The 22074-nt window shown below is 40.5% G+C and overlaps 4 protein-coding genes across 5 annotated transcripts in view; 3 read left to right on the top strand and 1 right to left on the bottom strand.

Annotated features, from left to right (window-relative positions):
- Nucleotides 1–1833: 1833 nt before the first annotated feature.
- Nucleotides 1834–5084, top strand: LOC311028953 (retinol dehydrogenase 12). The gene is made up of 7 exons (XM_084033772.1): nucleotides 1834–1921; nucleotides 2220–2335; nucleotides 2539–2694; nucleotides 2774–2878; nucleotides 3197–3406; nucleotides 3941–4133; nucleotides 4789–5084. The coding sequence occupies exons 1-7, from the start codon at nucleotides 1908–1910 to the stop codon at nucleotides 4889–4891; spliced, it is 897 nt and encodes a 298-aa protein (XP_083889898.1). The 5' UTR covers nucleotides 1834–1907; the 3' UTR covers nucleotides 4892–5084.
- Nucleotides 5085–5540: 456 nt separating this feature from the next.
- Nucleotides 5541–13139, top strand: LOC311028954 (retinol dehydrogenase 12). Its single transcript, XM_084033773.1, has 7 exons — nucleotides 5541–5672; nucleotides 6183–6298; nucleotides 8270–8425; nucleotides 8540–8644; nucleotides 10649–10858; nucleotides 11597–11789; nucleotides 11922–13139. Exons 1-7 carry the CDS (start codon nucleotides 5662–5664, stop codon nucleotides 12022–12024), a joined length of 894 nt encoding a protein of 297 aa, XP_083889899.1. The 5' UTR covers nucleotides 5541–5661; the 3' UTR covers nucleotides 12025–13139.
- A 2707-nt stretch (nucleotides 13140–15846) lies between these two features.
- On the top strand, nucleotides 15847–16700 carry sec61g (SEC61 translocon subunit gamma; the record flags this gene model as incomplete). Its single annotated transcript, XM_084033259.1, has 3 exons — nucleotides 15847–15972; nucleotides 16313–16416; nucleotides 16594–16700. Exons 2-3 carry the CDS (start codon nucleotides 16323–16325, stop codon nucleotides 16698–16700), a joined length of 201 nt encoding a protein of 66 aa, XP_083889385.1. The 5' UTR covers nucleotides 15847–15972; nucleotides 16313–16322.
- Nucleotides 16701–17542: 842 nt separating this feature from the next.
- The window catches only part of tpk1 (thiamin pyrophosphokinase 1), a 51263-nt gene continuing 46731 nt past the window's right edge, over nucleotides 17543–22074 (bottom strand). For both annotated transcript variants that reach the window (XM_084033257.1, XM_084033258.1), the window contains exon 9: nucleotides 17543–18533. In XM_084033257.1, coding sequence (XP_083889383.1) covers nucleotides 18388–18533 — 146 coding nt within the window. In that variant the 3' untranslated portion in view covers nucleotides 17543–18387. The remainder of the gene's footprint in view (nucleotides 18534–22074) is intronic.

Here is a 22074-nt window from a genome sequence, read left to right as displayed (position 1 = left end):
TCAAAAGAAGCATGATGTATATGTGAAACACCAATGAACATTCCCTTTGTGCTTCCTCTCATGTGATTGTGGTTGTGTTAAGTGGAGCCATTATAGCATGCAAAACGCACATGTCGGAGTTAAAAGGGTTCGATTGCGACATCGCCATACATATGCAGCCTTATGATTATTATGTACATCAATCAAACCTATTGTAAGACTGAGACGATATTTTGATTGCAATTAAATATATTTTGCACCCAATCATCTCAGGTATGGCTGCTGTCCTACATGCTGTGGTTTCTCTCCGTCAACTTTCCTATTCTGGTTTTCGACAAATTACAACGAACGATGTCATCCATCGCCTCGAGATGATATGTAATCTTCGTGAAGCGATGCTAACTACACATGTGGCAAGGCCTCCCCGCGCTGACAGACGGGCAGGCAGACAGACAGGCAGAGCCTTTCATCAGGCAAGCAGCTGTGAGGGGAAACGCAGCTAGCAGTCAGACCAACTAGCGTCACGGCGAGACCACATGAGAGACGCTGGCAGCACTCATTTAGGCTTGGTTTGGGTCAGCAGGAGTGTGTTTGTGTGTGCGTCCATGTGTTTAAGTGTGCGTCTCGGCTTATTTTATGGTTGTTTGTGAAAACAGGAAGTTATGACTAGCTTTCACATGGTTTACATGAGACCTGGCTGCAACACAGAACCTGCCTGTAGATTTAAATGATTTCAGCTTCTTCTTATTTTCTCTCCTTTTTTTTTTTTTTTCTTTCAGCCTTCCATGTGTAAGAAAACAGACTTTCATTTGACTTAAGATATGTAGGAAGTTCTAAACCCCTGCACGTTGCTACAGGCTGCCCCCTAGTGGTGTGTTAGGATGACAACAAGACAAGAAATCACAAATAAATGTGAAAAAAAAGTGACTTTAAAAGTAGTGCAGGGCAATGAAATGGTTCTGTTTGTGACATTATTATAATACATTGACGGGTTATAGTGGTGTCATTAAATCATACAAACATGACCCATTTACCACACACACACACACACACACACACACACACACACAGCCACACGCACACACTTTTTTAATTAAATAACAGAACTAGAGGTCCCTCATGTAGGGGGAGGGGAGTCATGCTCCGGATTCAGCGTTCACACTCCAGACTTATTAAGGATCATATAACCGTCATTGTCACCCCAATCAGCAGTTAGGATAATAGTCTCACATCCAGGGGATAACTTAGACCTTCCTGTGGAAAGCACCAGGAAATCCACAGCGGTGAAATGCTGAAGCTACAGTGGGCTCACCTGTGGCTCCAGGTTTTCAATTTCACCTGCACTGAGTCTTCTGCACAGATGCAGTTTCTGGTTACTTCACGGATCATGAGTTTGTTGCATGTGGGGAGCTTGAAATGGTCAAATCAAACTACCAAAAAGTAATTTCACTGAGGAACACCTGGACCAGCACACAAGCATAAAATGCTGCTTTTTAATGTATTAATAATAATAATTCATATATCAAAAATACTGAAATCTAAAAATGAGTTATGTATTAGATAATCGTTTTCTGAGTACTTTTCTTTCTAGTATAGCTCCTTTTACTAAGTAAGATGACGCCACAGCAATCTGCTGAGGCGAAAGGCGTCAAGTTGGACTTAGAAATGGCAAGCATTGTTAAATAAATAACTAGTTCTCTGTTACTTGCCATGTGATTGCTCTTCATGAACCACCATTATAAATTCTACCAAATTGATTAGTTGCATTAGCAGACTTTCAACAGAAGGGTGCTTGTAATGTAATTATGACTTGCCAATAAGGGCCAATAAGAGTGTTACTTTCTCTCATTTCTCTGCCATCCTGTCGTTGGAGGAGCTACTCATACTTTTTGAAGGGATATCACAATTTTGTGTCAGCAGCTACAGAAATGCAAGCAATCAGGTAAAAATCTTTGTATATTTTTTGCGATTTAGGCGTGTGAACATTGTTGTTTCAGGTCAGTTCAGACAGAAACTGTCAAGGGAAGTTGCCAAGTCAGCTTAAAGCCTGTGACATTTAACTTCATCTTATCGGTGACTGTTGTTTCTGGCATTCACTGTTTAGCCTGAGGTGGTAAACCTCACTCACCTTGTAATTTCGTTACCGTAAGCTTGAACGACCGCGTCACATAAACAATAATTTATTCTCCCCACTTGTCTTACAAAGCTTTTTATTCTCCTGTCCATACCTCACTCCTCAGGTCTCTGTTCATCCCTGGCTGGACTTCAGATGTGCGTCTGGAAGGGAAGACAGCGATAATAACGGGGGCCAACGTTGGAATAGGCAAAGAGACGGCGAAGGACTTGGCCGGCAGAGGCGAGCAAACACATTTACTCATATGACTCAGAATGCCTGTGTGGAAAAATGTTTACAGTTTAAGCATGAAAGATTAACAAATACAATGAGGTGGCTCAAATATTAAATTGTCATAGACGGACAGACAGACAGACAGACAGACAGACAGACTTGACTGCACATGCAGGCACGCAGTCACCACTAAGAGGTATTCATCTCCGTAGGTGCCCGGGTGATTTTGGCATGCAGAGACATGGCAAAAGGAGAGCAAGCTGCTCGAGACATCATGAGGGAGGTGAAGGGAGCCAAGGTAGTCGCCAGGCAACTGGATCTGGCTGACACCAAATCGATCTGCCAGTTTGCTGAGAATATCTACAGCAGTGGGTGGCACGCCACACGCACGTATATTTCATGAAGAGAAATGTATATTCTGCAGGTAACAGACATTTTGTTTTCCAGATGAGAAGGTTCTTCACTATCTGATCAACAACGCAGGTGTGGCTATGTGCCCGTACGCCGTCACAGTGGATGGATATGAGATGCAGTTCGGAGTCAATCACTTGGGTAGGCGACTGAATTCTAGACGAAATACACCAGTTTTGTGGGAAATTGTCCGTGTTGGAAGGTCTGTTGAATTCATTGATTATAATAAATCACCACATTTTTTTATGGGCCGCTGCCAGTGTCCCTCGCTATTTTCATTTTAGCGATGAATGCAGCAATAGCACAAATGATCAAGCTCTGTTCCCATGACCCCAGAGGACCAGTGAACCAATCTCTGAAGTATTTCCTTCTTTCTTCCCACATTTTATTTCTGCTCCTTCTGTGTCTTATTTTCTCTTCTTTCTCTCTACTTCCAACCCAATCTCTCTCTCTCTTCAGGTCACTTCTTCCTGACATTTCTGTTACTGGACTTGCTCAAGCACTCGGCCCCATCCCGAGTCATCAACTTGTCCTCGCTAGCTCACACCATGGGCAAGATCCAGTTTGACGACCTGAGTGGTGAGAAGAATTACCACCCTGTCAGGGCCTACGCACAGAGCAAGCTGGCCAACATCCTGTTTACCAGAGAGCTGGCCAAAAGGACTGAGGGTAGGGTGTGTGTGTGTGTGTGTGTGTGTGTGTGTGTGTGTGTGTATGCGACAGAGACAGAGCAACATTATGCTTTATGTATGTTCGCCTTTATGTATCTTCCTGTTTCTCTCTTTTTCACTGGCCGTAAAAAATGGATCCACATCTCTTGCCAGTGTGAGAGTCTCATGCCTCAACCACAACCGCTCTGGGCAACAAACAGAGCGTGGAGAAACTTGTTTGTTAAAGGGGGGGGGGGGGGGGGGGCACACACTAGGCTGAAGGAATGAGTCATCGCTCCTCCGAACACACCGTGTTTGTCAGTCTCACTATTGAGCTAATCTTTTTAAAGAGAAGATTATGCGGTAAGAAGGACTTTTCTAAATGGATGATACAACTGATGCAAGGATTTTATTCACATACAGTTAATATACAGGATTAAAATACCGGGATTCTAATATTGAGCTGATGTATTTATCATTACACCCTTGGCCATGTGATTTATATTTGACTAGTATACAACTGTTTTTGATTGGTTTCTTCATGGTTACTCAGCTCTAGGTGTGATGGCTTACTCTGTGGACCCCGGCATGGTGAGGACTGAAATAACCAGGCACCTGGGGCGCCCTCTTGTGACCATGACCAAGATGCTCAGCCACTTGCTCAAGACCCCGGCAGAGGGAGCCTACACCAGCGTCTACTGCACCGTCACTTCTGAGCACCAGCTGGCTACTGGAGGATACTACAAGTCAGTCTGACACCTCAACATGTAAACAAGGGAGTTAGTGTTAATTTTGGATGACAACATATTAAGTTGCACCGTTAAAAGTATCTCCTACCTACCACCAGAAGTCTGCCTGATGCAAAAACATGTCAATTAACTAGATTACAAATAATGCAACTTGGTCAGCACTTAAAAGTGAGGATGGTGGGTGTTCAGACTGGTATATTACATTTACACTGAAAAAATGAACATTAAAGATTTAAGATGGTATAAAAACACATGCAAGCAGAGGCTGTATTACATGCCTGGTTTATTCGTCAACCAGTTTGTTTTAATTTTGCTTATTGAAGCTTTTTTGACAAAACAAGTAAAGAGATTATATGGTAATTACCTGTCGTCTCGTCGACCCTGGATGACATTCATATCAGACAGTAAAAATCGTAAAATAAAAACCCACAATTAGAGGGAGAAGATCAAAATAAGCGATGGAAGGATGTAGAAAATGTACTTTTATGATGGGATCCAGAAACTATAACTGATCATTGATTGTCCACCTTTATTATGCAGATTACAATAGAGGAGGATTAGATCAAAAGAAACTTGGTGTTGAAAAACTTTATGACAACTAAAAAAGTTCCATGTGCAAAAGAGGTAATTACTGTCTTTCCTTTGCTTCCAGGGACTGTGCCAGCGCAGAGAGCTCCAGGGCAGGTCAGGATGATGGCACCGCCTTAAAGCTGTGGGCTGTGAGCTGCCACCTGCTCGGCATCCGCTGGAGATAAACTGACATTTAAACAGCTCTCCTACATGGAGACGGAGCACGTACAGCAATACCCTCAAATAGTATGCTGATTTTAGATTCCCTGAAACAGATACATCTTCTCATAGGAACTGAGTTTGATTGGTAAAACTCAAGTTATAAAGGCTGAGAGTTATTTAGAGACTATTTAGTTGGAGAGAACAATGTTCATGGCTGTTGCTAATAAATATCACCGGGATTCAAAACTGCCAGATGTTCTCGGGTGTTTTGTATGCAAGCTAGGATGTCATGAATCATCGCTGTTAGAACAACTCCTGTTCCTTGAATGAGTTATTCACCAATGTGTGGGCGTCTTTTGGAAATCCTCATGACTGGGATTAGGTTTTGGTAACATGGTCCAATTTGATTTAGGGGGACCTCGAGTGGCCACGAAGCGATGTTGCAATATCATCATGATAATAGCATCATATGGTTATTCATGGGGAATATTATTATATGTGCGCTGTGGTGAAAAAAACAAAAAACAAAAACAAATAGGAGATTTCCTACCAGTCTCTTGGGTCTGCTTGGCAACTCCAGTCTCAGAGCGGCCGGATGATCCGCAGTCTGCAACTTGCGAAGCAATTATGCGTCAGCTCGCTCCTGATTGGCCCAGCCTTGTTATTGCCACGAGGGAACGCGCCGCGGTGGGGAGAGAGAGGACACGCTGGGGGAGACTTCGGGAGGTAAATTCATTTCTTGCTGAGCAGACTCACTGGTCCTGAGGTGGGGATCTGTTGCTCTCGAGGAAGGATGAACTGCAGGTAAGAACGGAACACGTTAGATTGGTGCGCATGTTTGTCATTTTAGGGGGATTAGATTCTACTTTGCCTCCAGATTTGGATCTGATTAGTGTGATAAGATGTGTCGATTTAGAAATGTAAATGATCAGCATAAACAGTTGAAGTAACCACTCTGATTGATTTGTGCTCCTGTTGGTGGGTTTGAACTGAATATGTTCATATCATAATCATAATAGGGAATATAAAAATATAAAAAAATATAACTATACAAACAGATACTTGTACAGGATATAGCAAACATACACAAACATGTGTGCTTGAATCTAAACATTTTCAATTTATAGATCATGTTTAGCATGATTTTCCAGTCATCATATTTCAAATTTCCACAAAGGATACTTTCTGAGTGAATGTGTGTAAATGTGTGTAAGCAGGCAGCCATAATAGCAGTGAGGATTGGAAACTTCTAGCAAATAATATTCTTTTTGTTTGTGATCATTGTGTTTTCTGTGATTGCTGCGTGTTGCTCAGGAGCGTGTGCTGTAACCGCTGGTCGTCTGAGGAGAGGTTGGATGGGAAAACAGTCGTCATCACCGGAGCAAACACCGGCATCGGAAGAGAAACAGCCAGGGATCTGGCGAGAAGAGGTAGCACATCCGCTCACTCCTGTCTGTCTCTCTCCACCTGCCTGTCTTCTGTCTCACTCCCATTAAATGCCTTATTTCCACTGACTTCCAAACTCTAATGCTTTGGGCTGTTTAAAGCTATGAAGCGTGATCTTTGACTGTGCCTTCTTGTGCTTGGACCTCCACCATACAATCAGGTTTAATCCTGCTTGTGTGCTTATTCAATGGGCTTATGCTGTGTATGAGTCGGTGGGACCATTAAGCTTTCAAGTGATTTTATAGCCCTCATTTATATTCCAACACCAAAGTAAAGGCCGGGTGGAAGAGAGATCACCAAAGTGAGCATCTTCTTTAACACTTCACCAATCCAAGTGGCAAATGGCTGTGATGGAAGACAGACGATGCATTGTGAGGGTCTGCTCCCCTCCCGAGCCAGACAGGCAACAAAGAGAGAGAGACACACACCGACACACACCGACACACACACACACACACACACATAAAGAGTGAGAGCAATTTAAAAAATGGTTGTGCATAAATGATTCAGGCTTTTTTTATTTGTTTGAAATGCTTTGCATGGCATCTACCTCCTCTCCTGAACAACCAACATGTGTGGTTTTATTTCACAATTGAGAGAGCAACCAGGAATGTTATTTGATTTTACTGCAAAAAAATCTGTTAACAAACAAAGTACAGAATAATGAGTGAAACAAACTGGGACAAAAGAAGGAGAGGACAAAAAGAATCACTCACTGCCAGGGGAAAAGATTATAACTGTGGTCCTCGCATCCGGAGAATTCACCATCAAATTACTGGATCCCCTTTCAGTAAATGGGATTATGTAATGACACGATGACAACATGATTGAATTTGCGAGGATTCATAACGGAGAGATGGTTCCTTGAGGCACTGTATCAGGAAAAACACAGGACCTCAACCTTTTTTAGTAAATTATTTGTTGTGTCAGTCATTCACCATGCTGACAAAGCGAAATGTGCATATATGGATTTAATAAAGGATATGATCAGGTTTTTACTCAAGTTACTATTTCTATTTTGTTCTGATTTGCATTTATTTAAATATCTATCTAAAAATATATACATCCCATACACTGACATGCTTTATGGGTGCATTGCACTGTGTACTCATCTGCTGGATGATCTTTAACTTGACTCAGTATAACCTTTCATTCTCACTCTTGTTTACTATTATTGAGTGAGCTTGGCTGCCAGGGAAATGTGGGAACAGTTGGGTTTTTTCCACATGGGAACAGCAGGGGGGAACAAAGAAACTGTGATGGGATACAGACGCTACGCTCCAACTGATTAATGGCTCTCCTCTTTCCATAATTGGTGAGTGCAGTGCGTGTGTGTGTGTGTGTGTGAGTGTGTGTGGTGGGGGGAGTTGTTTCTCTATTTGTTAGTTTGTGTGGGCATGCATGCATGTTTGTGGGTGACAGAGAGTGAATGTGTGTGTGTGTGTGTGTGTGTGTGTGTGTGTGTGTGTGTGTGTGTGTGTGTCCTCAAAGCCCCTTTTCTGGGCTCATTAAGGAGAATGCGTCGTAATTTGCGTCAGAGGCGAATGAGAATGACACAGTTGAGAGGGTCTTGTGTTCATGCGAGCCGAGCACCTGGCTAAATGAGAAGTTAGGGGAACATTAGAGGATGATCTCCAACGTGCACTTCCCCCTTTATTGATGTAGCTTCGTGTGCCTGCACAGGGAGCAAAGCTTTTCATAGTTTTGGCAACTTCTCAGCCATTAGTAGAAGACATTGTGCTGTCGAAAATGACAGTTTATTGTCTTTGTCCTGGGATTTCTCATGAAAAACATTGACTTGCAGCAGAAAGATGAAGTCTCATGGGAGAAGAAGACATTTCAGAGTGGGATGCTTGCTTATTCTCACTCAGGAAGTTTGGAATTCAGGAGCAAAGTAGTGTGGAATGAGGAGACTTTCGTCATGAGTTGTGACCTTTGGCCCTTGTTTTTTCCAGGCGCACGCATCATCATGGCATGCAGAGACCTGGAGAGGGCAGAGGAGGCGCGGACGGACATTTTGGAAGACACAGGAAATGAGAATATGGTCATCAGGAAACTGGATCTCTCTGACACAAAGTCCATTAGAGTGTTTGCAGAAATCATCAACAGAGGTAGGAAACTAACCATCGGCCTCCTCATAGATCACTGCGTTGTTTCATATATGATAATTATGACAAACTATTACTAACTCTTCCTCGTGTTTTTGTGGGATGTTTTTTTTTCAGAGGAGAAACAAGTGAATATCCTGATAAACAACGCAGGTGTCATGATGTGTCCCTATTCCAAGACTGCTGATGGGTTTGAAATGCAGCTAGGTGTCAATCATTTGGGTAAGTCTTACGGGAAGCTGTCATCTCAACCTGGATTTTACATTTCCTTCAAATATCCGTCAATCAGAGTGGTTCAGTTGGCAGCGATGTTTATGAGCGATTTTTATGAGCGATGTTCATCAGCAAGGAGAAAAACAGAAGCCGCTCAGTCTCTGCAATCGATGTGACATTTAGTTGGCTGTCTTCGAGTTAATTCATTATACAATTACATAGTGATGAGAGGGATTTCCCTGACAGAAGGAGGTAAAACTATTTTAATCCATATTAGCAAAACACATATTCGACCAAGCTGGCCAGGAAAAATGAACCAAAGTGACTGTTTTCTTCAAGCTGTGACTGTTTTCCCTTTATTGAACGTTGGCTTCCTTTCAAATGATCTTTTCCTCCGTGGTATTTTTGTCACAGGCTGACAGAGAGGAACAGTCTGTGCTCGAGCATCACCCACACACGTGGACACACACACACACACATGCATAGGTGCATATGTGAATACATATGTGTACATTCACAAACATCCTTGACATGTGCACATGTAGTTTAAACTCTGGTGGGTCGACAGGAAAACAGGAAAAAGAGAACAATAGTAAGGAAAGCAAAAACACCCAAACCAGATCTCTAACTGTCCTTCACAGAGTTCCCATGAGGGTTTTTAGGGCCATACGGGAAACAGAAAAAATGTTTTTCTCCAGTGTATATATATACCGTGTATATATATATATAGACACACAAACACACACACACACACACACACACACACACACACACATATCACAATAGCATGTCCCCCAGGACATTTGAGCATCTAACACATGTATTCTGGTGATCTTTATATGAACCAATTTATTATGTAAATGTCTTAATTTATGTAAAGGGATATAAAATTCAGGTGGCAGGTGACATTAAAAATATAAATATAACTGAATATAATGTTTCTCAGGAACTCTGCATAGATTCCAATTATTAATTCTCCCATATCAACTATTTTATTTATTGATATCCCTGATGAGTCAACACACATGTAGGCATGATTTACATTTTTTTTTACTGTAACATTTTATGACATATTATACTATGACTCTGGGATACTCCACTATAACTTTCTATGACAAACTTTACTTTGACATTTTTATGACGTACTCTACAATAACTTTTTATGATATACTTTACTTTACTTTACTAATTAAGTATAACACTTTACTATGATTTTTATGGCATTTGTATGGAATACTATGCATTCACTTGTTTATGGCAGTTTGCCTTTTATGGTTCACTATACTGTGACTTCTTGATGGCATACTATGTTATAACTTTTCACGGCATGGAAGTCTGTCATTTTTAAGACTATGAAAACTATTAATTTTATGATATTCTGACTTTTCTATAATATGCAATACTGTGGCTATTTTATCACATGCTATACTAGACTTTCCATAGTATGATATGTATGCCATACAATACTATGCTATTTTTATGATATACTATACAATTTATGCAAAGACCATAGAAATAAAATATGTTACTGGTATTTCTATGACCATTACACTTGCATAGAGTGAGTAAGCTTGTCCTGGCAAGTGACTGTAAGAAATAGAGTTTCGGGGAGAGACCGTGTCATGATACCAAACAGTACTGTGAAAGTTAGTGTTCGCGATAAAGAATTTTGCCCAAATTTTAAAGATGTGTGCAAAGGGCAAGAAAGGCATCGCGACTATTAGGAGATAGCATCTCGTTGGCACGGTCACTGGTGATGTCTCACAGAGTGGTTGTTCTTACATCTACAGCAGCTCCGACTTTCTTTCTTCTTTATGTTAAGCCCTTTTCTTTGATGAAAAAGTAGGTTAAGTAGGTTATTCTATGAGTTTCCAAATCGTTGTGATTTTGGCCGGCAGTAACCTATGACATTTTCAAATTTGAGTGGATCAAACGACAGCAGTGAGCAAATAATTGATGTAATGACATTTAATAACAATAGCCTCAACGTGTGCATCTCCTCACTTCCCTCAGGTCACTTCCTGTTGACCTACCTGCTGCTGGATCTCATCAAGCAGTCGGCCCCTGCCCGTATCGTCGTGGTGGCGTCGGTGGCCCACACTTGGACCGGGCTTCATCTGGATGACATCAACAGCGAGGGGAGTTACGATACCATAAAGGCCTACGGGCAGAGCAAGCTGGCTAACGTCCTCTTTGCACGCTCGCTTGCCTTGCGGTTACGAGGTGAGGTGAGATGGTACCTGCATGAGCATGCGTCACAACTTAATTACATTTACAACACATATATTTGCTTTTAAACTTGGTTCACAAATGATAAAGGCATACACACAATTATAGGAATATGTGAGCATGTACCCATGTGCAGGATTAGCGTGCTGGGAGACTTAAAACTCTTGATGTCTGGGATTGAAGGCTTGCTGGCTGACTTCTAATGGGAGAATAACCCTTTATAGTGGGTGGAGAGCAGAATAGCCTTTTCAGTTATTGCCAAGAAATGTGAGTGAAAAAAGCAGCACAGTATTCAGTTTTACAGACTGACGTAGGGGATTTCAAACTCACCATCACTTGCACACTAATTATATTTTCTTGTTCTGAGTAAGTGGAGCAATTGTATATTTGAATTTGACTTTCACTGGAAATGAGCCATTTTGCTGTCTCAATACGTTTTTCTTGCTCTTGCTTAATGGCCAAGAACTGAACCCTACAGTCGTAATGGTTGATCTGGAGAATCAAAACTAATTCCATTAGGATTTTAACTCAAAATCAATGTTATTCATTCACTGGCCAAGCTGGTGTTTGAAAGAGAAGGATATTTTGCACTGAAATACGTGTACAACATTGTATGCAAAATCATAGCCGAGTGTGCAACTGTTAATAGCGTGCATACTTGTTTGCATGTGTGATAATGAATCTACAGTATGTGTGTAGGTGACTGCGTAGGTACCTGTGTATGTGTTGAAGGCACAGGGGTGAGCGTGTTCTCTCTGCACCCGGGGGTGGTGCAGTCTGACCTGTGGAGGCACCAGCATCAGTGCATCCAGGTGGCAGTAAAGATCTTCAGCATTTTCACCAAGACAACACTGGAGGGAGCACAGACCACTATCTACTGTGCTGTGGAACCAGGCCTGGAGGGCCAGAGTGGAGGATACTTCAGGTACACACAGTATTTCAGCCAACTTACAATTACAACTGCTGCTCAGCATTAATATCTTTATTATTATTATTATTATTATTATACAACACTTAAGTACAGCAAACAGTTTTGGTCATTCTCTGCCCCTAACAGCGACTGCGCTCCTGCAAGGTGCTCCAGGGCGGCCTCTGATGATGACTCAGCCCAAAAACTGTGGGAGGTCAGCTGCAACATGCTTGGCATCACCTGGCAGTGAACGTTGCTGAATTAACTGTGCAGTGAAAGGACATTGTATGCTATGTGTCATCGTTTAAACAGCACTTTTACGCACTTTCATAGAGGGATTAATGTCACCGCTGTGAGGCAAATGTATTTTATAACTAAGAAGTAAAGTCTAAAAGGATCTCTAACAAGAGCTTGTTTTTTTTTTTATTTGTAAAATATCAAAATGAATCAGAATTTTTAGTCAAGTTGTATTTATCAGCAAGATGATGATGTCTTTTTATTGTACTTTTACTAAATCATGTGGGGATTCTTTGTCACTTTTGTATCTTGAGTGCAGCTGGTGTTCAAACGTGTTAGCTATAAAGATGTTAGCTTGTAAAGACGTTAGCCAGTATGGTCTTGCTATGGAATATAAAGAAATGTCTTAAGTGCTCCTTACAAGCTTTCAGTTCCAGTGGATTATTCCCCTTCCCCTCATGTAACCTGCAGTTTCAGATGCCTTCCTGTTAGCTTAAGAAAGAGACACGTAAAATGATGTTAATGTGACAATATGATCATGATGTTAAATTACAACCAAACTGGAAAACGTATTGCAAACTTCTGTGCGTTTCTAATTCTTACTGAAAAAATGACTGTAGTTCTGAGTGTATTTTGTTAATATTAACATTTTACAAGCTGTTAGGTTGACCTTTTTTTAGTTGCAGTAATGTGACACTGGGATAAATTTAGCCTTTGAGAATTAAAAGAGATTAGGTAAGATTAGTGTATTAATAATGAGAGAATTGAGGGTCTTAAAGTCTCAGCCATGCCTCACATACAGATGACTGAATTTCAATGCGATCACTCCATTGTAGAGTCATTAAAATGACAAATGTAGAAAAGCGATGTTGGAGTCCTGCTACTTTTTTGCTAATTGATTTAATCCCTGATAATGGGTGGACAACAGTGTATAGAATGCAGTGGACTGCATCACATGTATTACTGTGAGTGTGGGACACATTACACTAGTAGATTAGGAAACAAAAATGCCAGAATTACGCTATCTTAATCTAAATCCCATGATGGCGTATTTAAGACTAAAGGAATGTGGCATTAGCAAGAGAAGAGGTAGGACCAATGCTTCCTCAAAGCACAGTGTGTAGCCTATTATGATTTATAATCTCACTCACCAAACAACAATATCCAATCAGTCTGCTGTCCTGCTTCCAGGAATTCACTTCAATTTAAATAACAGAAACAGTTCCGATGTTATTCTACTTAAACAGACAGTAAAATATTCCCATGTGTTTCACTATATTGAAATACTGTACTTAATTTGTTCATAATACAGAGAGGATTTATTTTTAACCTAAGTAAAAATAATTGAATACTTCATAAAAAAAATCATCTGTACCAGTACTGATCTCACAGCTGCCCTGTTGTGCCACGAATAAAAATACATTATTATGTTTCATGTAGCCTAAGATTGAACAAGAAGAGGAAACATAGCGTGATACCAGTGGAGGGGCTTGGTTGGGCTATAGCCCCATCAAGAATTGTGTAAAAAACCACCAAGAAAAAAACAACAACAAAATAACCAAGAAAAGTGCGGAGTTCAACAGCACCACAACGTCACGTCGTAACGGCATTCAGGCAGCTGCGATGACAACTGTCACTGATCTGGGTTCATTAACAGACTGTACTGTCCGTACGTAAACGTCACTCATGTGAGCCCGCTTTTAGTGTATGCTCGACACAGAGACAGCAGGCTACTAGTTTGTAAGCTACCTGGCTCCAGCAGTTCAAGTTAGCGACTTATAGTCACTCACGTTAAGTTAACGTTAGTAAGCTGGTCAAAATTGATCATGGTCCATGGATACATTTGTTTTTAAACGTCGTCGGACGGAACAACAGATGGCGGTGGCGGGCGTGTTGGATAAAACTACGGACGCAATGTTGACACCTGCAGGGGGAGATGACCACTCGGGTCCCGGCTGTTAACGTAACTATTCACGTTTCGCTGTCTCTGTCTCTCTCTCTCACTGTGTGCGTGTTTATAGCTGTGGGAGGGTGTTGTCAGCGCCACCGCCAGGATTCAATTTCAATGTACGCACAGAAACGGCAAATACAACAACAAATGGAAAAATACTTTTTTAAGACAAAATCTAATGTTTTCAGTATGAGTGAAATCAGTAGCGTATATCATGGTGATAGGCCCCGGTGCAAATAGTTTTTTGTGCCCTCCATCCCCGACCTAAACACAAGCGCACGCTTGGGAGCACTCCACGCACGCACACACACGCTTGGACACGCACGCACGGTATGATAACTCTGCCGGCCCGGGGAGAGAGACATGCATCGGCTCGGCCCACAGTGCTCAGCAGCAGAGAGGTGACGAGACTAGAGCCGAGCTGTATTGTGTAGTGGAGAGGGGCCAACACACGGCATGCGTAATTGCGCACACACGCGCGATCGTCCTCTCAAATGCGGCTGCATCCGGCCCGGTTCAGCAGCATCAATTTTTTTTTTCCACCTTCAAAAAAAGTCCTCCCAGTGCGTACTGGATTCCGGCTGGCAGCGCCACTGGGTGTTGTTATATATTCACATTGAAATTCTGACATTGATTTGAGCCCCACCGTCGTATGAGTTAGCCCCACCGTAGTTGAACCAGAAAAAATACTCTGGAACGGCCACTGCCTTTGATACATGTCACATCCCCCTCTCTCTCCCATGTTTCCTCTCTATCCACCGCTAAATACAAAGGTGTCTATGCAAGAAAATAATCTTTAAAAAAAAAAGCCTTGATCATATTGTTAAAGAAAGGTCATGCTATAGCAAGTCGAAAATTCACGAAAAAGTCAGTCAGAATATATTCATAAAAAAATTTAAAATTGTTAAAGAGTCATAAAAATCGCTCATATCGCTTGATGCACCAAGTCTCAGTGTAGTGAGTCCAAAACAGCCATAAAAAGCCATGATCAATTTTTTCAGGAAAAATAAAGTCATACTATAGCATGTCGAAAAAAAAGTGAAAAATCGACAAAATTCATAAAATGTTGTAAAAATTATGTAAAAGTCCTAACATATGCTTCTATATCGCGTGTCAATCAAAATCTGAGTGTAGTGAGTCCAAAACAGTCATAAAAAGCCATGGTCAACTTTTTCAGGGAGAAAAAAGTCATACTATAGCATGTCGGAAAAAAAGTGAAAAATCAACAAAATTCATAAAATGTTGTAAAAATGATGTAAAAGTCCTAACATATGCTTCTATATCGCGTGTCAATCAAAATCTGAGTTTAGTGAGTCCAAAACAGTCATAAAAAGGCATGGCAGGCAGGTGGTTGAGTGGTTAGAGTGCATGCCATTTACCCATGTCTGCATATATGCAGCAGCCTCAGGTTCGAATCCCGGCTGTAGATCCTTTGATACATGTCACATGTGCGATCGTTTTTTCCACCTTCAAAAAAAGTCCTCCCAGTGCGTACTGGATTCCGGCTGGCAGCGCCACTGGGTGTTGTTATATATTCACATTGAAATTCTGACATTGATTTGAGCCCCACCGTGGTATGAGTTAGCCCCACCGTAGTTGAACCAGAAAAAATACTCTGGAACGGCCACTGCGTGATACAATATAGTTATTACAATAATTGAAATATAAAGATGCTGTAGACAAAAGCTCAATAAATAGTATGGTGTTGCTGTTTAGATTCAGTAGAAATAAAATAATGTGTGAAAAAGAAACGTTTCGTTCTGTTAACTTTTAAGTCTCGAGTGCTTTTCTATTTTATCAGCGGCCAAACTTAATAGTTGGATTGAAGCCTCCTAGCCTATAGGGGGCAGTGTGGGCAACAATTCAACCTTAGACAAAAAAAAGGAAAGAAGATGATACGCATGCGCATGTAAAGTATACGTCAGCTCTTCTCCTCTAACAAGCACCCGGAAAGCTACGTGGCCTTTATTCTTCTGACTGTCTTCTCGTGTAACACGACCTCCGAACCAGGTAAGCTAAGAACCCTTATATTAAATGTAATTTTTTTAAATATAAACTTATTCCCTTACTGAAGTGATGTTTTTTTGACTGGCATTTGTTTTGTACATGAATTTCCAGCTAACCGAACGTTACATCGACCCGATAGCTTTTCTTACAGTGACGTTAGCTAAGCTAAGCGTTAACTTAAATGTTTTCTAATGATAACTGGCACATATTGGTAAATATATGATGTATAAAAGAAGGGAACATGACAGTATATTGACAATTGTATCGTTATTGGAGTCATGACAGATTCAGGCTGCTAGCATTTAAAGCCTTAACATCGATCTTGTTTTTATTTGGTGTGCAGCTGTAACACCATGGATCAAGTAATGCAGTTCGTCGAGCCCAGCCGGCAGTTCGTCAAGGACTCGATAAGGCTCGTAAAGAGATGCACGAAACCCGACAGAAAAGGTAGGTTTTCCATTTGGCCCAGTCTCCGTTGTATACTAGCAAATTGGAACCGATTCAATCGAGCTAACGTTACCCAGTTTCGAGACTAAACTGCTACGTGCTAACAAATGTAGTATCCAAAGATCAATAAGAGTCATTTTATTTTGACTGGTTATTATTTTTTGTGCCGTCCTTCAGAATTCCAGAAGATTGCCATGGCCACAGCTATTGGGTTTGCCATCATGGGTTTCATTGGTTTCTTCGTCAAACTCATCCACATCCCCATCAACAACATCATTGTGTGAGTATCAGCAACACACTGCTTAGTCACATGATAATTGTATGTTAATGAAGTGTTCTTACAGATAATGTGTTAGATAGTGGAAGTCCCTGATCTGTCCAGAGACATTTTATTCCAGTGTTTCAATGACAGTCATCAGAGATAGGGGGGGTTGACCCCACCCACTCCCTTTTAAAGAGAAACTGCTTTGTGTTTATTTACTCACGTTAAAGATGTAAATAACAATCAAATTGGGCATGCAAGAGAGAGATTGTAGTCCAAATACTATTCTAAATACCACTTGTTTACCAGACCTGAAAGAGGCTCATAACATTTAGATCAGACTGCATTGAGTTTGTATTATAAGGAAGACTGAAATAAATTAACAGAAAGCACAACATTAATTTAAGAAAGAAGACCAAATACTTAACAAGTGTGTATATAATAATATTAATTATTACTATCCGATTAGGATTACCCTTTACACAAGGCAGAACATTCATTTTATTCAATGACTGATACAATCGCATTAACTAAAAGTTTTTAACAGCATTAGATGTGCAAAAAGTGATTTATCAGCAGTTTTATAACTACACAAAAGACGAGGTGAGGAAAAAAGCAGTCACACAGGTAGCATTCATGATTTTATTTTTGTGTACAGTATCCAAATTCTTAAGTCAGAATATACATTATACTAAAGTGCAGACGTTTGATTGTAAGTAATCAAGTTATTTTGGGGAGTGGTTTCCTTCAGGAGTGATGATTTGGTTTCCTTAGTCTTTCAAACTGAACATTAGAGAAAACTATTTTTGTTTATGTGCCTTTTCCAACCACTAACGCAGCCTTTCTTGTCTTTTTTCCATCTAGTGGCGGTTAGATCTTGGTCAAGAAGAAAAATGAAACTTCAAAATCCGGGGACTGGGAGCTGACGGTGTTATTTGGCTGATGTGATTGGGGACTGAAGGGATGGCATTTTTACATTCTGTGCACAACATTTATATTTCGATGTGTAAATAAAACAAATGGAAACCCACACTCATTTGTCCCGTCTATTGGAATGGCCTTGCTATCATAACAGCTTGTATACATTTTTCAAAACCGTGTCGTACATCAAGAAATACAGTAAACTTTCATCAAAAGGCACAAATAATTTGAAGCTAGATGTACAGTATGTTTGGACTTGACTACTGGTGAACAAAGGCACATAGTGTAGGCTGTGACACAGGCAGATACCTGCACATGTTTAAAGGAAGACATCATTTAGGTGATTAGATGTCGCTCCCGGCAACACGCTGTCATCTCAGTCCTCAAAGCTCCCTCTAAATGTGTTTTAGTGAAGGGAACCAGATGATGATATGGAACAAGGCTTGGATTTTGGTAAGAACCAAACAGTTCTATTAAGTTAATCTTGACCTTAACCCTGCACACGACATGTGATACATATCCAAGTGTTTTAAAATAATACAGTAAATAAAATTGACACATAACCACTAGGACATCGGTCTGGAATGTTCTTATATTCCAACCAAGTTGACTGCATCTTGATCATTACATCACAGGACACACAAGGAAACACTTTCGTGAGATTTTTGGCCACATGTGACGGTGCTTTCAGCTTTTTCCTTTTACTTCACGCCGTATAAAACCATTAAAACTAGTGAGATTACTAACGCAAAGTAGTTGCATGTACCCGAAAAGAATAATGCGTCCTGTCACTTCCCATCCGTACGGATGCCCATGCTCCAGAGTAAAGGCTTGTCTGTTGTCACGGTTACAGGCTTTCTTGAGTTTCCAGGGGCAACGGGTTCATAGGTGTTGGAAGTGCTTACTAGTTTCCCAAACTGCAGGACCTGGTTATCTGGACAGAGGAGACAGATACATGATTAAATGCAGCAGTAGTGAGAGCCTACGGAGTGATACCACACATAATGGCTACTTCAGTTCAATGGTGACGAATAATCTTATAACATGCTGTTTTCTTTCTGTTATTTGACTATTGTTAATGTAGCTCTATGTCAAGGTCTCGTTGGAGAGGATGCGGTCTGGAGCAGTCCGTGTCTCTGTACTGCCGAGGCAAAGTGGTCCACATAACTTCGCTTTCTGTTTCAAAAACATACATTTGGACCGAGCAAAGCAGTCCGAGGCCAAACAGTTAACAGTCAAAGTCACACACATTCACAAAGGCTATTATGCCAAGACCACTGAACGTACTCCCACTCATGGTTTCTGAAGTGCAAACAAATCCTCTCAAAGAGAATCCTTCAGCTGCCACTAACAGGAAAGGTGTCCTATGAGTCAAACAAGGCTTTTTGTTTGGCATCGTTTGCCAGCAGAAAGTGAGGAGACATTTTTCAACGATGAGCACAACCTGAATTATCTAACACTGGATATTTTCACTTTCAAGGCCTAATGCTTTGAACATTAAACCATACAAATCGGTGAGATATACTGCTTTAATTCATCCATTGGTGCTGTCTAGCCGAGGGACAAAGTCAGTTCACTCTCTGTCTAACAGATTCAAAAAGATGTGATGCTTCTCTTATAAAGCTGAAAACAACTGAATGTTCCAAAAGTTGAACTGAATGTGATTTAAATGAACTGAACCACTTGGACCTGAAAGTACACCTAGTCAACACTGACATCAAGTGGTCTAACCAGGAAGCATTGTTATACAAAAAAAACCATTATAAAAATTAACCTTCTAAACAACGTCACAAATGGATAGCTGTAACTCTCATGTTAATAGAATACATTAAAGTATTTTGTGAGGAATTTAGTCACGAAAAAAAAAAACAATGAAAATAATAATAAAAAAAAAAAAAACTGACCGTGCTTTAACAGGCCTAAATGGCAGGAACAGAAATTTGTCACTTTTTCCCATTAACAGTGTCATTAATTTATACAGCATTTGCTCTGAATAGGCTGAGCTGACGAACACCTGGAGAATGGAGTTGTTGGCTTGTGTCTAATGTGAAAAGGACAAGATTTACACCTGGGGCTCTTTATTATTCATTCACTATTCACTATATGTCACTATGTTCTTACAATCCACACACAATGAAATAAAACATTCCTACCCTACAAGTCAGACGATGTGTTTATTGTGCTTACGCTTTGTTTGTAATACTTCACAAGAGAGACAAAAGGCTTCTGCTGTGGCGTTGAGCTCTAAATCAAACAAGGTTTATTTTTTATTTTTGTTTTGGAAAGCTTTCACCTATTTATGTCTCAGCACCATCATAAACCAAAACACACTGGCTTCTTTTAGTTTTAGTCTCCATCTCAGCTTGCTCAACTCCTTTTTTAGCCAACTGTATCTAATTATCTGGATTACCTGCTGTTAGTAATGTATGAGCAGAGTGAGGGGCACAAACCACAGCTGGAACTAGGTAGGCCAGGTGCGTCCCCCTCCCTGTCACTCATTTCCGCTCTATTAATAACTCTATTTTATTTTCATTTGAGAGGATAGCATTGCCATCTGCTATCCTCTGAATTATTTATATCTGGACAAATCACCTTAAAAGTCACCAATTTGTGGCTCTTCGCACATTGAAGAGTCACAAATTGGTGACAAACAACATCACAGAGACGGAGCGTGCATTTATCATCATGTTTGTGAAGGTGTTTCATCCACCAGGTAACATATTGCATAAGAAGTAAAGTCACTTCGTACAGATGGATTTAATTATAATAATAACGGCCATTATTTAATCTGATTTCACCACAAGTCGCTTCCAGAAAGAGATTCATTTACAGTTCTTTATACTTACAAATAAAATGTTCAAAGGTATTCAGTAAAAGTCTAAATCCTCAAACTGCTGGTCTAAGAACATTTGGTGCCAAGGCAACGGTGGTGCAAGTATAAATATCTTAGATTAGTTTAAGATACGTTTTTTTCTATGCGTGGCATAATAATATTGAATTATGATTCTTACAAATACAGCTTTTCTACATATTGCTTATTTGAATGAAATACATATTCTTTTGTGTACAATAAGGAAACTAATAATGATAAAACCCAATGCAACCCAAACATCATACATGTACCGTCTATTGCACACTATTTACCCAAACTAATACCTGATAATTGCATTGTTTCAATATCTTTTAGGAGACAGAAAACATAACTTTATGAATATGTAATAATGCGGAGCAATTACTTCATGCAAAGGAGAAAATGAACACAAAGGAACAAAGACAGGAGAGAATGAAGTGAATCATTTGCCCACAGGCACCGGCACGCTCATCAAACAGGGACAGAAAAAAACAACAACAACGAAAAAACAAACCCTATTCTGCTTCAAAGACTGCCACACAAGCATGGTATTAGAGCAGCTTGACTCTGAACGAAGTGGACAAAATAAGCTTTATGTGAAGTTGGGGTACTTAATAATTGAGTGAACACAGGGCCACGGTGTGTATGAGAATAACGTCAGACTGTGTTTAAGTGCCAGCCTGAAGTTTGCACTCAGTGGAATGGGTTTCCACCAGATTCATGCAAGCAAAGGTTGCCTGGAAAAACACAGAGGAGCCAAGGCAGATGTAGTTTGTCGTGTCATGTGTGAGGGAGCGAGGAGACTTTTATAGCTTTTATCTCCGGAAAGAACAAAAAGTCCCTGATAGGTAAATGTGAAGTTAAACAGGGATTTCTCTTTCCATGCTAAAAGCCCCTGAAAATGACCAATCAGCTTGTTATTATCATCAATACGGTGCTCCACACATGCAATTTTCAAATTAGGAACAGCTTTGTTTATTTTGCATAACAGATTTCAGCGTTCCTGTTTCTGCTATGTCCTCTCATTGGTTGAAACTGGGCCGGGCTCAGTTGGAAAAGGGTGATGCCATGTGCATCTGCACACAAATCAGAATTTAGCAATACTTCAATCTAAATGTGATAACAGCTGGAGGGTAGTTTGCTCATGCTGCCAGGCAACTATCAATCAAATCAATCGAACCTCCTCCACACAGGCAGTTTAGCTGTCGACTGTTAGGGACTTTGTGTTGGATTTGGAATAGGCTAACAATAAGTCTTCAGTAAGTCAGTGTCCCAATAACTTAGTAAAGCTAATAATAATAATAAACTATAATTTATAAAAACATTAGTTTAACTTTCTCCTTAAAAAAACAAAAACAATTCACCAGCGTCCCACAAATAGACCTAATAGGTTCCTCAGCAGGCTGCCAAGGCTTCATAGCTATAAATTCTCATATAGGATCTTTATCACGGCACACTGTGATTATATCATAATCATAGGGGAGTAAACACGTCACGTAAAAAGTGATGGCTGGTGTAAATAACCAAACCGCCATCAGAGGCAGCAGAGCACCACGATAGGGAGTCATGCTCAACAGGACGGCAGCGAGGCACCTACATTTACAAACCCATTACTTCTGGCTGT

Source organism: Eutrigla gurnardus (assembly GCF_963514095.1).
Source record: "Eutrigla gurnardus genome assembly, chromosome: 18".
NCBI classification, from domain to species: domain Eukaryota; kingdom Metazoa; phylum Chordata; class Actinopteri; order Perciformes; family Triglidae; genus Eutrigla; species Eutrigla gurnardus.
This window is presented reverse-complemented; position numbering and strand designations above follow the sequence as displayed.

Excerpts from the sequence above, each read along its gene's own strand:
- LOC311028954 (XM_084033773.1), top strand. Across the intron at positions 6,299-8,269 it reads CAGGGATCTGGCGAGAAGAG|GCGCACGCATCATCATGGCA; the intron begins GTAGCACATCCG and ends TGTTTTTTCCAG. Across the intron at positions 10,859-11,596 it reads GCTTGCCTTGCGGTTACGAG|GCACAGGGGTGAGCGTGTTC; the intron begins GTGAGGTGAGAT and ends TATGTGTTGAAG.
- LOC311028953 (XM_084033772.1), top strand. Across the intron at positions 2,695-2,773 it reads TGCTGAGAATATCTACAGCA|ATGAGAAGGTTCTTCACTAT; the intron begins GTGGGTGGCACG and ends TTTGTTTTCCAG. Across the intron at positions 3,407-3,940 it reads GCTGGCCAAAAGGACTGAGG|CTCTAGGTGTGATGGCTTAC; the intron begins GTAGGGTGTGTG and ends ATGGTTACTCAG.